Raw genomic sequence first — 13,208 nt, 5'->3', positions numbered from 1 at the left:
TTTGCTTTTGCCTTTAGACTGTATTTTTCAGTACCCATTGCAACAATATTATTAGTCAATGAATTCATTTTATACTTCATTGCGCTTATTCAATTTATTTCATAATGTGATTTTATACTTCAGTGAGTCCTTTATGTTTCTTACAGAATTACATTTTAAATCATTATACATTTTGCTTTGCAAATAGTACTGAGTTGTTGCAAAAAGACAGGACAGTTGCAGTTGTTAATCTGTAGTAATGATATTGATACAGTATCATTATTTATCTGTATATTACCAGATTTACAACTGAAATATCTCCCAGGCTATTTTCTTTTAATCCAGTAGGGCACTACAATATTTATTTTAATATTTCAACTCTAATATTAATACTACAGCTATAATCATTCAAATCCTTATGATATTGTAGATTGCACTATGGAGTGTTGTTTTTGGCCATCCGAAGCTGTGATATTACATATTGTGGATAAACAGTATTATGTTTATTTACAGAGTGCAATAGAGATAAAAGCCCGACTATATATTTTAACTCTAGATTCTGTAATCTTGTTAGATCACATGAAAGACAAGAACACATTTTGTAACTACTGTTCTTTATTTTAATTTTAAAATCCTTTCCCAAGATGAAGATAAATTAATTTTGTAAAAAAAAAAGGACTACAGTCTTGAATAATAAATTATTTTCACTATAGAAAACAAAGTGAAACAAAATATCTCTTAGATTTTTGGACTGGAACTATGGCAGTTTGTGAGATCAAGAGGGAACATCAGAGTTGTCGGAGAGGGACCAAAACCTTACATGTACTTTACAACATACTTTACAACTGACTTTTGAACTTTATAATGCACCTTGCCTTGCCTGTTATAATTCTTCTTCTGCATTGCATTTAATTTTACGGTGTTTCCTTTATTTCTTTAAAAAGCAACCATACTTCATATCTAGGGATCACACTTGGAAATCTTTCCAAGATCTTCCTCAGCATGTTATCCAAGTCAGGTCCCTAAATTCATTGTTTTCTTTACAAAATAGAACATAAAGCAAAGATTGTTCTGGGCTATAAACCATGATATCTTTTGGAGTAAAACCCAGAAAATGAATGCAAACAATTCCTGGGTTTTTGGTTTTTTTTAGTTCAATTCATTCTTTCCATTTGTGGAAAGAGCCCAGCTCATGTGATGTGCAGGACCCAACCTATTGTCTGCAGAGCGTCATGGCAGTGACTTTGAGTGAAATATTCAGAGGCTGTTACAAAAACAGAAAGGGCAAAAGCATTCCTTAAACCTGGGGGAAGAAGGTTTTAGGAAGACACTCAGATTGGCCCTTTTCTGATATTGAGTTGTAAGATGAATGAGAGGAAAAACACAAACTTGAAAATTGTGCTAATAGAGTCTATCTCAGCAGTGTCCAATTTGGTAACTTTTAAGACCTGTAGACTTCAACTCCCAGAATCCCCCAGTCAGCCATGAATTTTGGGAGGTGAAGTTTACAGGTCTTAAAGTGAACAAGATTGGACACCCTTGGCTTATCTCAATAAAGCTTCCAGTTCTCTTGTGGAGTCAGTTTCCTTATCATGTCAGCGTTGAAGGACTTATGTTGTCAAACAATAAAACCATTTTCTGTCTTCATTGTCCTTCTTAATGGAAAATGTATCTGTTTTTTAATTTCTGTCAGCTGATGCAAGTTCTTTGCAAACCTGAATTAAAGCTGTAATAGCAATGATCTTATTATACAACATCTACAAATTCCAAATGATCCATTTTGAGGTTGTGCAAAAAGTAGAAAATATGTTTTATTCAAGTCAGTTGTACTCTGGTTGAGTCAAAAACTAAAATATTTGTAATGTTCCGGGGTTCAGCTCAGAAACAAAATTGAAAAGGGTCTGCAAATTTTCTATTTATATATATTTTTCTCATTAAATTGTGGACTGTTAATTATTTTTCTCATGATAAACACTGGTGGTCACTGGATAGACATTTGTGCATAATAAGAGAAAGTCTAATGATAGCAGAATAGCAGTTTAATATAATGCAATATATCCTGCAAATGTTATCTAATGATGATAACATGTGATGAAAGAAATGTCCTTCTGGGTTCGGCTCCAAGTGGGGAAAAAGACACTGGAGACATGGAGGCTGCTTGGAAAGATGGTTTATTGTTGGACAGGGCCACATGGCTTGAGCCCTGAACAGAAAAGGTGATCACATGCTTCAATTTGGTGGAGAAGAAGAGAAGGGCCGTGGGAGGGGCTTGCTAGGCTTTTTATAACCTGTTCAGTCCCACCTCTCTGTTTCCTGTTCCTGTGTAAGAAAAGTATTCTGATTGGTTGTCAGACTCCCCATGGGGGCATGCAGGGGCAACTCTCTAGGCTGTGTTTTGAATCCAGGTATGGATGAGTTCTCAGATGCCATGTGGTCAGTTGAGTAAAGGGCCAATATTATCATGCTTTCCTGTAGCTGATGGAGAAATCTTTATTATGTAAAGTGGACTAGCTTGGCCATCTTAATGGCCCATTAACAGTGAGGATGGGCAGGAAGCTATAGGCAACTATTCTGTCTTTTAAAACATGTTTCTTTCTTTTCATATCCAGAGAAATATTCTGCCTTTTCAATATTTCCTAGGATATTTCATTTTTTCTGGGGGAGGGCTGGATGATAACTTCCCACACATGAGAATGTGTGAATGTTTTGCAGCCAGACATAGATTGTTGGTTTCTTTCATTGTTGCCTGGCAGATTAGCTTGCTTTGGCTTGATTGGGATTTGGGCGCAGATGGGCTTCAAAAATTTCAGCGATGGGTTCTCTGCCCGGTTGCTGAGTGGGCGTAGCCTAGTCAGTCTCCTGCACCACAGTGGGGGTGATGTTTTCACCTTCCCCAGGCTCTGGGGGCTTTCCTCGAGCCTCTGGAAGGGTGAAACCTGCCACCTTCAAGAGGCCGGAAACAGACCCATTCCCGGCTGGTCAGAGTCTGTTTTTCCCTCTCCTCAAGCCTCTGTGCGGGCCCTGTACTTACCTTGCATCCAGAACAGGCCATGTGGAGACTCCTGGGAGGGGAGGGGGTGGGGTGGGTGGGGCCGGCCAGGGGTGGGATTTGGAGCTTCTCTGAACCGTCCATAACGTTAGCTATGGGTGCTCAGGTGAACCTGTAGCAGCCTGCCCCTGGATTTGGGTCACTCTGTCTTTTAGCAATTCACTTGGTATTGTTGCTTTGCCTTTTAAATGTGCCAGGAGAGAATATACATTTCTAAAAGTAGGTGACATGTTTTGCTATGAGAAATAGACCCACTTAGTCTCCTGGTTTCATGTCTGGAGGCCAAAAAGGTTCTTGAGCCATAAGTTAATTCCTCCCTTAGGTCTGTATGAAATGAGGCATTAGGAATTATATATATACTGTATGTAAGGCAGCCAACATAAGTACAGACTGTGAATAGAATAATCCCCTCTACATAATGTAATCAATGGAATCTAGATGGAAACTAAATAGAGTTTTATGTGTCACAAGCCCCATGCCCACGTGTATGTGACATCTGGAAAAAAATGGTGACATTGGATATTCTCTTTAAGTGTGGAAATAGCCAGGCTGCTGTTTGATTTACCTGAAAAACTGGTTACTGAAAAGTCGTAGTAAGTACTTAGTAATCGTAAGTGAAGCTTTGAACAGCAGAAACAGATGCAAATTTCTTTCTACCCATTCTTCAATTCACATTCTTCAGTCGTAGAACTTTAGTTTCTGGTAGCTAAGGCATTAAAACAATAACCCTAAATATTTATTTCTTTTTGTGGTTAATCTCAGACATTTCCAACAATGGGTTGAAGTCTCTTTCTGTTGAAATGTCAAAACAGGGTTGAAAGAATGTATAACTAACTTCAGAACCTGAAAAGTCTGGCTATTGTATGCTATCACCACAGTGAAAAAATGCTGTTTTTCTGTTTGTGTTATAGTTATGGAATACATGAGCTGGGCTTATTCTTTAAAAGAATTGTAAACAATACATGATAGTCTCTACTGTAAGGTGACCAGATTTTCATATTGGTAAAGAGGGACACCATTGACCGGGGGCGGGGGGGGGGGGGCTTGATTAAAATTTTTATATTTTGTCAAAAGGTCACACAAGGTGATTACATGACCCCAGGACACTGAAAGCATCATAAATATGAATCTGTTGCCAAACATCAAAATTTTGATCACGTGACCATGAGGATGTTGCAACGGTTGCTAAGTGTGAAAAATGGTCACTAAGTGTGAAAAATGGTCACTGGTCATTTTTTTCAATGCCATTGTAACTTTGATCACTAAATGAACTGTTTGAAAGCTAAAGCTAGCTTGCATTATAATGCCTTATGCTAGCTTACATTTTCAAGAGAGAGAAGCTAAACTCCTTATTAGAATTGAAATAGAAATGAGTAGAGTAGAGTAGAGTAGAGTAGAGTAGAGTAGAGTAGAGTAGAGTAGAATAGTTTATTAGCCAAATGTGATTGGACACACAAGGAATTTGTCTTCGGTGTACATAAAAAAAATAAAATAGAATACATTCATCAAGAATCATAAGCTACAGCACTTAGTGATAGTCTCTCTTTCTCTCTCTCTCACACACACTCACACACACACACACACACACACACACACACACACACTCCTCCTCTGGATTCAATGGGACTTTTAGAAAATCCCCCCTCCTGTGCATATACTCCCTCTTTCTCTCTCTCTCTCTCTCTCCACCCTCCTCTGGATTCAATGGGACGTTTCCCCCCTCCGTGCACACACTCCTTCTTTCTCTCTCTCTCTCCCCTCCTCTGGATTCAATGGAGTTTAGAAAATCCCCCCTCCTCACACACTCCTTCAGCCTCTTTCTCCCCTCTTTCTGGATTCGCTCCAAAGTTTTTAAAATTACCTCTTCTGTAGAGACCAGGTTATCAGCCATGTGAGACATACGCTGTGTTTCTATGGCACAGTAATCCCCTCCTCAAACAACATGCAATGCCAATTTAGAAGCCGAGGCAAAGCAGCAGTCCAGGGCGGGGGAGGGGCTGAGCTTGGACAGCCTTGGAGGCAGCTGCTAGCTAGCTCCGAGAGAGAGAGAGGGGGGGGGGGAGGGGCTGCTCAAAGCAACAGAAAAAGAAAAAATCCATGACGGAAGTCCGTGGTCTCCACATGGAATAAGTCTTCTCCTCCCTCAGCCATTGGCAACAGCTCCCAGGGACGCGCGGGCGGGAATGCGCTCGTCTCGAAGAAGAATATACGCTCCCAGTTGCTAGGAGAGCCTCGGTGGCTGGAGGCTTTTTCGTAACTTTTAAAAAAATCGGGACTTTTTAAAAAAAACCCGGGACGCGGGAAAAATTGTGAAAAAGCGTGACTATCCCACCAAAAGCGGGACGTCTGGTCACCTTACTCTACTGTGTACCCTTGTAATCAGATTTAACATTTTCTTTTCCAACTATCTTTATATTGGAAAAAAAATTACATTCCTATAAAAGTAGTGTTTTAAGGGAAACTAACCATTTATCACCAATCCTTAATCATGGCCTTTAAGACAGAAAATATAACATACACAAAAATATATTACACATACAAACATAATATCTCCCCATTATTATTTGTACAAACAACTCAAGGGAGCAAACATATTCAACACACCGTCCTCCTCCTATTTTCCCCACAAAAAGTGACCATTTGAGGTGGGTTGTGCTGAAAGAAGGTACTGGCCCAAAGTCACCCAGCTGGCTTTCATGCCTAAGGCAGGACTAGAACTCACAGTCTCCAATTTCTAGCCTGGTGCTTAACCACTAGACCGCACACACACTCTCTCTCCTGTCTCTCTCCACTAAAATATATAGAGATGGATAAAAGAGGCATAAAATTAACAATAAATAATACAAGCAATAGTGATGATTTCCAAACTTAGAGATGGGTTGCTGCGGGTACGGCCCGGTACAGCCGTACCAGTAGTGGCCAGGAGCAGCTGAGAGCATACCAGTATGATGATTTGTTTGGCCCGCCCGCCTGCCCGCACTCTATAGCTGTTTTTATGGCAAACGTCAAAGTGCGCATGCGCACACAGTGTGTGGTGCCTGTGTGAGTCCCAACAAGCAGCTGGTTGTCGCAGGGGCAGTGGATTGCGCATGTGTGCACAGCACAAGTCAGACACGTGCGTGAACAGAATGCGTGAGCACGTGATCAGCATACTGGTAGTGATAGTAAGAGCAACCCACCACTGAAACTTAACAATAATCTTACATCACAAATAGGTCAAATAGAATGAACATAGGTGTAGCATTGGGCAACCTGGAAAAATACATCAGAATCCTGGTTGGATAGAAGTGATGAAATGAGCACCATATTTTGTGCCAGGGTATTTCTTAGAATAGGATCAATGAATGTCATTTTAGATTCCCTGTAAGAGAGCAACAGATGTGGCTCAGGGACTTTATACAACCACCCCAGGGGTGGGTTTCTTGCCCCGTTCCAACCAGTTTGGTTGGAACGGGGCCGGCGGCATCCTCGTGCATGCACGCAGTGCACGCATGCGTACTAGCATCTGTGCGATGCTCCAGCTGCTCCTGGAGGGTCACGCGGGCGCTGTATGCATCCTGCGCATGCATGGAAGCGCAGAACTCGTCAAAACCGGGTAAGAAACGCAGGTGGGCAGGTGGATCCTTCGGCGTTCCCAGAAGTTACTTACTTCCGGGTTCGCCGACCAACCGGTTCGCGGGGACCACCGCGAACCACCTGAAACCCACCCCTAAACCACCCCAACATTGGCATTAATGTAGACTGGTTTTTTTTAATGCTCCCAGGGGAACTCTGAAGGGTAAGGCATCAACCTGGCCAAGGTAAAGGCCTGGTGAATTGTCCATTTTTAGAACAAAGAAGAGGTAGGATGATGGCTCATACCCATTTTTAAAAAAAATCTCCAAATATGGATCATTTGATAACAAATTTAGATTGGGTTGGAACAGGAGTGGGCTGCTGGGGGTTTGCAGAGGTTCAGAAAAACTAGCTAAGATTCTGTGCAGTTTGGAGAACCCTCAAATCCCACTCCTGGCTGGTCTTGTCCCCTTTTGCCCTCCCCCCAGGAGTCCCCATGCGGCCCGTTTTGGATGCAGGTAAGTGCAGAGCACGCGCGGAGGCTCAGGGAGGGCGAAAAACAGGTCTACCGGAGGTTCGGGAAGGCTGGACTTCAGAGGGCTTCCAGAGCCTGGGGAGACCATTTTCACCCTCCCGGAGGCTCAAAAAAAGCCTCTGGAGCCCGGGGAGGGCAAAAATGCCCCCACCCTGCCATGGTGCAGGAGGCTGACTATGCCATGCCCACCATGGCCACACCCACCCAGCAACCAGGCAGAAAGAACCCCTTGCTAAAATTTTTGAAGCCCACCCCTGCTTTGGAAGTACCAGTTTCCCAGTTATAGAGTGAGTCCTGGCATCTTTAAACTGAAATAGACAAAGGCTCTACAAAGAGAGAGCTAAAAGCTGAGGCTTAGCTCTTGTTAGCCAAGTTGATTTAAAATGGCCTTTAATCCTCCATTCTTCTGGTCATTGAAGGAACAGCTGAAGGAAGTTTTTTTAATCTTCCTGCTAACAGTTGCTTCTCAGCTGTCTGTTTTTTTTCCCATAGGGTATCAAAAGAGAAGCACACTCTGACCTCACATTCCTAGGTTAATGCTTACTGGGATTTTATCATCTCCAGATATTAATGTGTTTATTTTATTTTTTATACTTTGGGTTTTATTTTGCATCCTGACCATTTTAGTAATCTATCTAAAGGATTATTTTAGGGTACACATTTTAAGAGAAATAGGGTGCAGAACTACATGTTAACAATAAAAAAGAAACCCACACATTAAGAGCCCAAAAAGATTTAAGTAGGTTGTATTTGAAACTGCCTTTTTTGACTTGCTGTTGATAAAAGACCAAATTCTTCTATCTTGCCCATATATGTGTTCTATTTCTTCCTATAGTTTTATATAGTTTTACACTATAAAGCTCATTTAAAGCAACAAGTTACTTTGTTGTGAATTCTTGTTTGTTTTGAAGTCTAACAAGGTCACCCTTTTCTTTTACCCACATAGCAGTTGGCTTTTGTTTTACATCGTGCTCAGGGAGTGTGCTGATAAATTCATGGCCGTCCTGTTAGCGTATGATAGTATCAACTGTCAGTTGCTTTTGGGGGCCTGTAAAATATGACCTGGATTTATAAATTCTGAGTGAAGAATGTTCAACTAGAGTAAGTTGAGCATTTGTGGTCATACGCAGGCCTTCCTGTTTAGTGGCTTCCAGAAGTTTGTGTTTGAGTGAGTTGACTTGTAGCAACCCTGGCAGATTGTGACATGTTTACTTCCTATTGCTAATTTCCACTTTTGAGCAAAATCTTAAAACAGTGGAAAATATTTGCAGTGTCTCGAGAGCTGGCTCTGGCTGTATATGAAGTTAATAAAATCTTATTTCTCACCAAGCTGTGCATTTTATTTATTTATTAAATTTATATACCCCCTATCTCTCTAATAAGATGACTCTGGGTGGAATCTTATTTTCTATCTAGGGAAAACTTGGAATACTTATCCACTAAACAGAAACACTGTGCAAGAGAGAAAGACGAAGTATTTGCTTAGTCAGAGCTCCCTTATGCAACAAAATGAACATTTTGGAGAGAGAATGATATAAGATTTTAAAGAGAAAGATGTATATATTTGCTGTGACTAATCAGATCCCATTGCTATCAGACTTTTGTTTGGAGTAATTCTGTATGTCACACAGCTCATTATTGTGATAGATGAACTAGAAAAATAAACCAGAGTTCATTTTCATTCTCATCTTTCATTCTTGCTTGATCCTCCTTTGGCCAGTTTACTTAACCAGTTTTCTGTTCTGTTACAGCCACTAGAGGGTGCTCATCTTCTGCAGAGCAAAAATGTAAGCTACCAAGATACTTAAGCTAAATTTGACTTTGTACCATAGCTGGCTCATCTTGACAAGCCTCTTTTTTTTCTGTGTTGTGTCTTTTAACTTGAACATTTAACTCCTGTTTCTAGGCATTTTCTTAGCATTTTGAATTTAGTCTCACACTTTCCTATGGATTATTGTCATATAAATATTTTGGCGAGGCCTTTCTGGTGCCAGCCTTTCTGGCTGCCAGCCAACAAGATATCTAGCTGGCTGGCTGCCTGCTACAGTCCAGAGTTCTGCAAACTCAGAACGTTTTTTTGAAGCAAACAAACAAATGACAAAGGGAAAAGCGGAGAGATGCAGCGAGGTGGAATCCAGAGGTCAAAGCATGGCACCAGAGCTGAGACTTGAAAAGTTATTCTCAGCGTTTTCTCTCAGAAAGGGAAGTTAATAAAGAAGCTGCACTGAGCCACCACCTAAATGCATGGCTAAAGTACATTATTGCTGGACTTTCTTCTCTTGCCAGCCTGTTTCTTGGCTGACCCATCTGATCTGCTCTCTGTAGCTGTATCTTTAATGCAGGCCTCTGTTTGGGACTGGATGGGGTGAAAATCATAGAGTCTGAAAGCTGTTTGTGGTTGCAGGTAGGGAGTCCTGGTTTTTTTCTCTCAACCAAAGGGGAATCATTAACTTCAACATTGCTGGAATCTGCCCTGTCAGTACTATTATTCTTAGAAGCCAGGGGTGGGATTCAGCCAGTTTGCACCACTTCGAGAGAACCGGTTGTTAAATTTTGAACAGTTTGGTGAACTGGTTGTTGGAAGAAATCATTAGGGCAGAGAACTGGTTGTTAAATTATTTGAATTCCACCACTGCTAGAAGCCCTGAGCTCTGCTGCTCCTGCTGCACCTCCTCTTCCTGGTCCATAACAGGATTGACTTATGGCCAATCTGTCACCATTTCAAGAGTAGTTTCTGGGGTTATGTTGTTAATCACAAACATGATTTACTGGCCAGAAAAAAGGGAGGGGAGGGAAACAGCTGCAGCAGAGAGAAAAACTGCAACAAAGTACGGTTGACAGGTTATGCTATGTTATGTATTTGAGATCTCAGTTTATTGTGGTAAGATGCAAGACTAAGAAACAGACGCTCTATGGGCCTGAAACTACTTTTGTTAGAAGGGCTATTGGGACTGAATCTTGAAAATCGGAACGTGCTTCCTTTCTCCCCTGCTTTATCTTCACGGGAATTGGAAGCTTCTTTGAGGCGTTTTCACAAATCTCTGTTTTGGTAATGGCTCATGCCACATTTCTCTGGTTGTTGCCTTGGTAACAAATCTTCCTTCTGTTTGTCAAAGCCGTCGTCTTCTGTGCTGCCTGCCGTACAGGTAGTCCTTGATTTACAACCATTCGTTTAGTCACTGTTTGAAGTTATAACAGCACTGGAAAAGTGACTTACAGCTGTTTCCCACCCTTATGCAGCATCTCCATGGTTACGTGATCAACATTCAGGTGCTTGGCAACTGGCGTGTATTTATGACAGATGGTCTGTCTCAGGGTCATGTGATCATCATCTCTAACCTTCCCAGCTGGCTTCCAACAAGCAAAGTCAATGCGAGAAGCCAGATTCACTTAGTGACCGCGTGATGGTCTTAACAACTGTGGCAAAAAAAGATTGTAAACTGGGGTGCGACTCATTTAACAACCGCCTTGCTTAGCAATAGAAATATTACACTCAATTGTGGATAATAACCCATACCACAGCCCTGTATTTATCCAGAACAGTGTTTATTAAACATTTTTCTTTCAGGATCCTTGCCTATAAAAATTATGGAGGGCCCCAAAATAGTGTTTGGGTGATATCTATTGACAGTCATTAAAAAATAAATGTGACACACTCATAGAATATTTATTTATTGCATCATGTAAAAATAATATTAAATACATTACATATTGACATAACTAAAATATTTTTCAAGAAAAACATGTACTTTTAATAAATAAAAAAATTAATGAGAAGAGTGACATTGTTTTAAATTTTTGCAAATATCTTCAGTATCTGGCTTAATAAAAGATAAAAATAGAAACCAGGAGCAGTCCTCTTTAATTAGCAAGCTCATTAAATTAAGGCTTTTTTAATGTTTAGAACAGTGATTTTCAACCTCCACAACATTAAGAGGTATGAACTTGAACTCCCAGAATTCTCTAGCCAGTGCTGATTAGGAAATTCTGGGAGTTGAAGTCTGCGCTTCCTAATATGGTTGAGGTTGTATGGCCCATAAAACTAGGCACCTGAGTTGGTGTGGAACTGTAGAAAGATCCTACTCCCTGGATTTGACAGAAAAACACTCTCAAATGAAGAGACGTCTGCATATGTCATTTTTATATTGTCGGTAAAAATGCTAACCGGAATAACAGGCAACAGTTTGATTACATGGAATGTGTTCCAATATTAAGAAAATATGCTCAGTTAAATGTGACAGGTATAACAAATTCTGTTGTTTTATATTGAAGGCATTCCTCAGCAGAAATAAGACGGCAGTTTGTGCAGCAACTATCCTTTGGACCCTTCTGTCAGCGAAGTAATAGTACGCCTGGTTTTTCTTCCATTAATCTGGTGAGCGTAAAAACTTATTTTTTAAAGATTTTTTTAAAATTCCACCTTTATTTTTTCATAAATAACTCAAAGTGACAAATGTATCTAATACTCCTTCCTCCTCCTTTCTCCAGAACAATAACTCTGTGTGGTAAATTGAGCTGAAAGTGAATGACTGACCCAAAGTCACTCAGCTGGCTTTCATGGTTAAGACAGAACTAGAACTCAGAGTCTCCTGGTTTCTAGTGCCGTAGTCAGTAGACTAAACTGACCCTTATTAGTGTTTGTGCTTCATTTATCCCAGTTAACATGAGCAAGAACACTATATCTATCAGATAGGAAGAATAGGAGGTTAGAATAGTGTTTGAAGAAAAGGATTATGTCTCTCATGATTCAACTGCGAATTTCCCGCTTATTATTATTTTAAAATGATCCTTAAAGTGTCAACTCGCGAAGCTTTCCTGACCTGCTCCTGAGTTGTCATAGACAGGGGGATGGGAAATCACGCCTCGCAGCTGCACCAAGGAATTCACACTCAGTGAAAACAAAACACATCCCAGATGGCCGAAGTCAAGGCCATCTCCATGGAGACCGCAATGGCTGGTGGAAGTGACTTCTATGATTTGTGAAATTGGTTCCTTGGGGAAAGTGACTGGTGACACTCCTTGGGGGGAGAGGGCAACAGGGTCAGAGGCAAAACACGAACTGGGTGAAGTCAGAGCTGGCTTCACTTAGGTCATGCTGACATGGCGTTCCTAATAAACAACTGGATTTTTTTTGTAAAATAGCTTGACGCTCCTGATTTTATTAGGAGATTGGCTGGAACCCTGACAGAGTTTATGGTTATTAGGTGCCCTGACAGACATTGGCTCCAATAAATGTATGTACATGTAAGTAAGTGGGAATCTGCCTAAATTGGAAAAATGATTATTTAAAAGTGATATTATCTAATCTGAATTGAAAGACAACAGATTAGTCTTTTTAATATAAAACTATAATAACTATGAAGTTGTCTGGGGACAATGCTTTCTCAATGATAGAGAACCACAAAATCAGAAGGCAGTCTGTTCCATTGCTTAATAATCCTCACAATCAAGAAATTCCTTGTTAATTCTAGTTTGTATCTCAATGTAAAGCTTCCACTGATTGGTTCTTGTCTTACCTTCAAGGATAATAAATATACTCTTCAGTATGCCATTCTATCATGTATCAGAAGATTGCTGTCATATGTTCCCTTATTCTTTGGTTCTTTTAGCTAAAAATACCAGGTACCTTTAACCACTCATTGTAGAATTTAGCTTCCAAGCTATTGTCATTCTTCCCTTCATTATTTCCAGTTCCCCAGCATCTTTTGTGTCATGATGAGAACTGGACACAGTATTCCATATTTGGTCCTACCAATGAAACATGGAGCAGTATTATAACTTCCTGTGATCTTGTTGATGTAACCCCAAGTTGCATTCACTTTTTGGCAGCTTCTGCACATTGTTGGCTTATCTTTAATCTGTAGTCTACCAAGACCCCCAAACCTCTCTCACAAGTACTGTTACTCAGCCAGTGTTAGGAGTATTAGCAACCTTCCCCTGCTTTGTGTCATACACAAATATTATATGCATGCCTTTTGTTGTCTTATCTAAGTCATTTAATAGGATGTTGAACAGTATTGGGCCCAGGAAAGAACCCTGATAGCACTGCATACGCTTCTCCATGTGGACATAGATGGACCAAGGATCATG

The 13,208-nt window shown here is 40.6% G+C and overlaps 1 protein-coding gene across 4 annotated transcripts in view; it reads left to right on the top strand.

Moving 5' to 3' along the window:
• DOCK8 (dedicator of cytokinesis 8) overlaps positions 1-13,208 on the top strand; it is a 98,225-nt gene that overhangs the window by 5,538 nt on the left and 79,479 nt on the right. For 3 of the 4 annotated variants that reach the window (XM_032212915.1, XM_032212914.1, XM_032212913.1), the window contains exon 2: positions 11,391-11,493. Coding sequence is in view for 2 of the 4 variants with exons in the window: in XM_032212914.1 (XP_032068805.1) it covers positions 11,391-11,493 (103 nt within the window). In the remaining 2 variants the exon portion in view is untranslated. Of the gene's footprint in view, positions 1-9,285; positions 9,372-11,390; positions 11,494-13,208 lie in introns of those variants that run through there. The other variant, XM_032212917.1, reaches the window with a different exon arrangement.

This window comes from Thamnophis elegans, chromosome 3, assembly GCF_009769535.1.
Source record: "Thamnophis elegans isolate rThaEle1 chromosome 3, rThaEle1.pri, whole genome shotgun sequence".
Classification (NCBI taxonomy): Eukaryota; Metazoa; Chordata; class Lepidosauria; order Squamata; family Colubridae; genus Thamnophis; species Thamnophis elegans.
The sequence above is the reverse complement of the archived record's forward strand: the minus strand, read 5'-3'. Positions and strand labels throughout refer to the sequence as shown.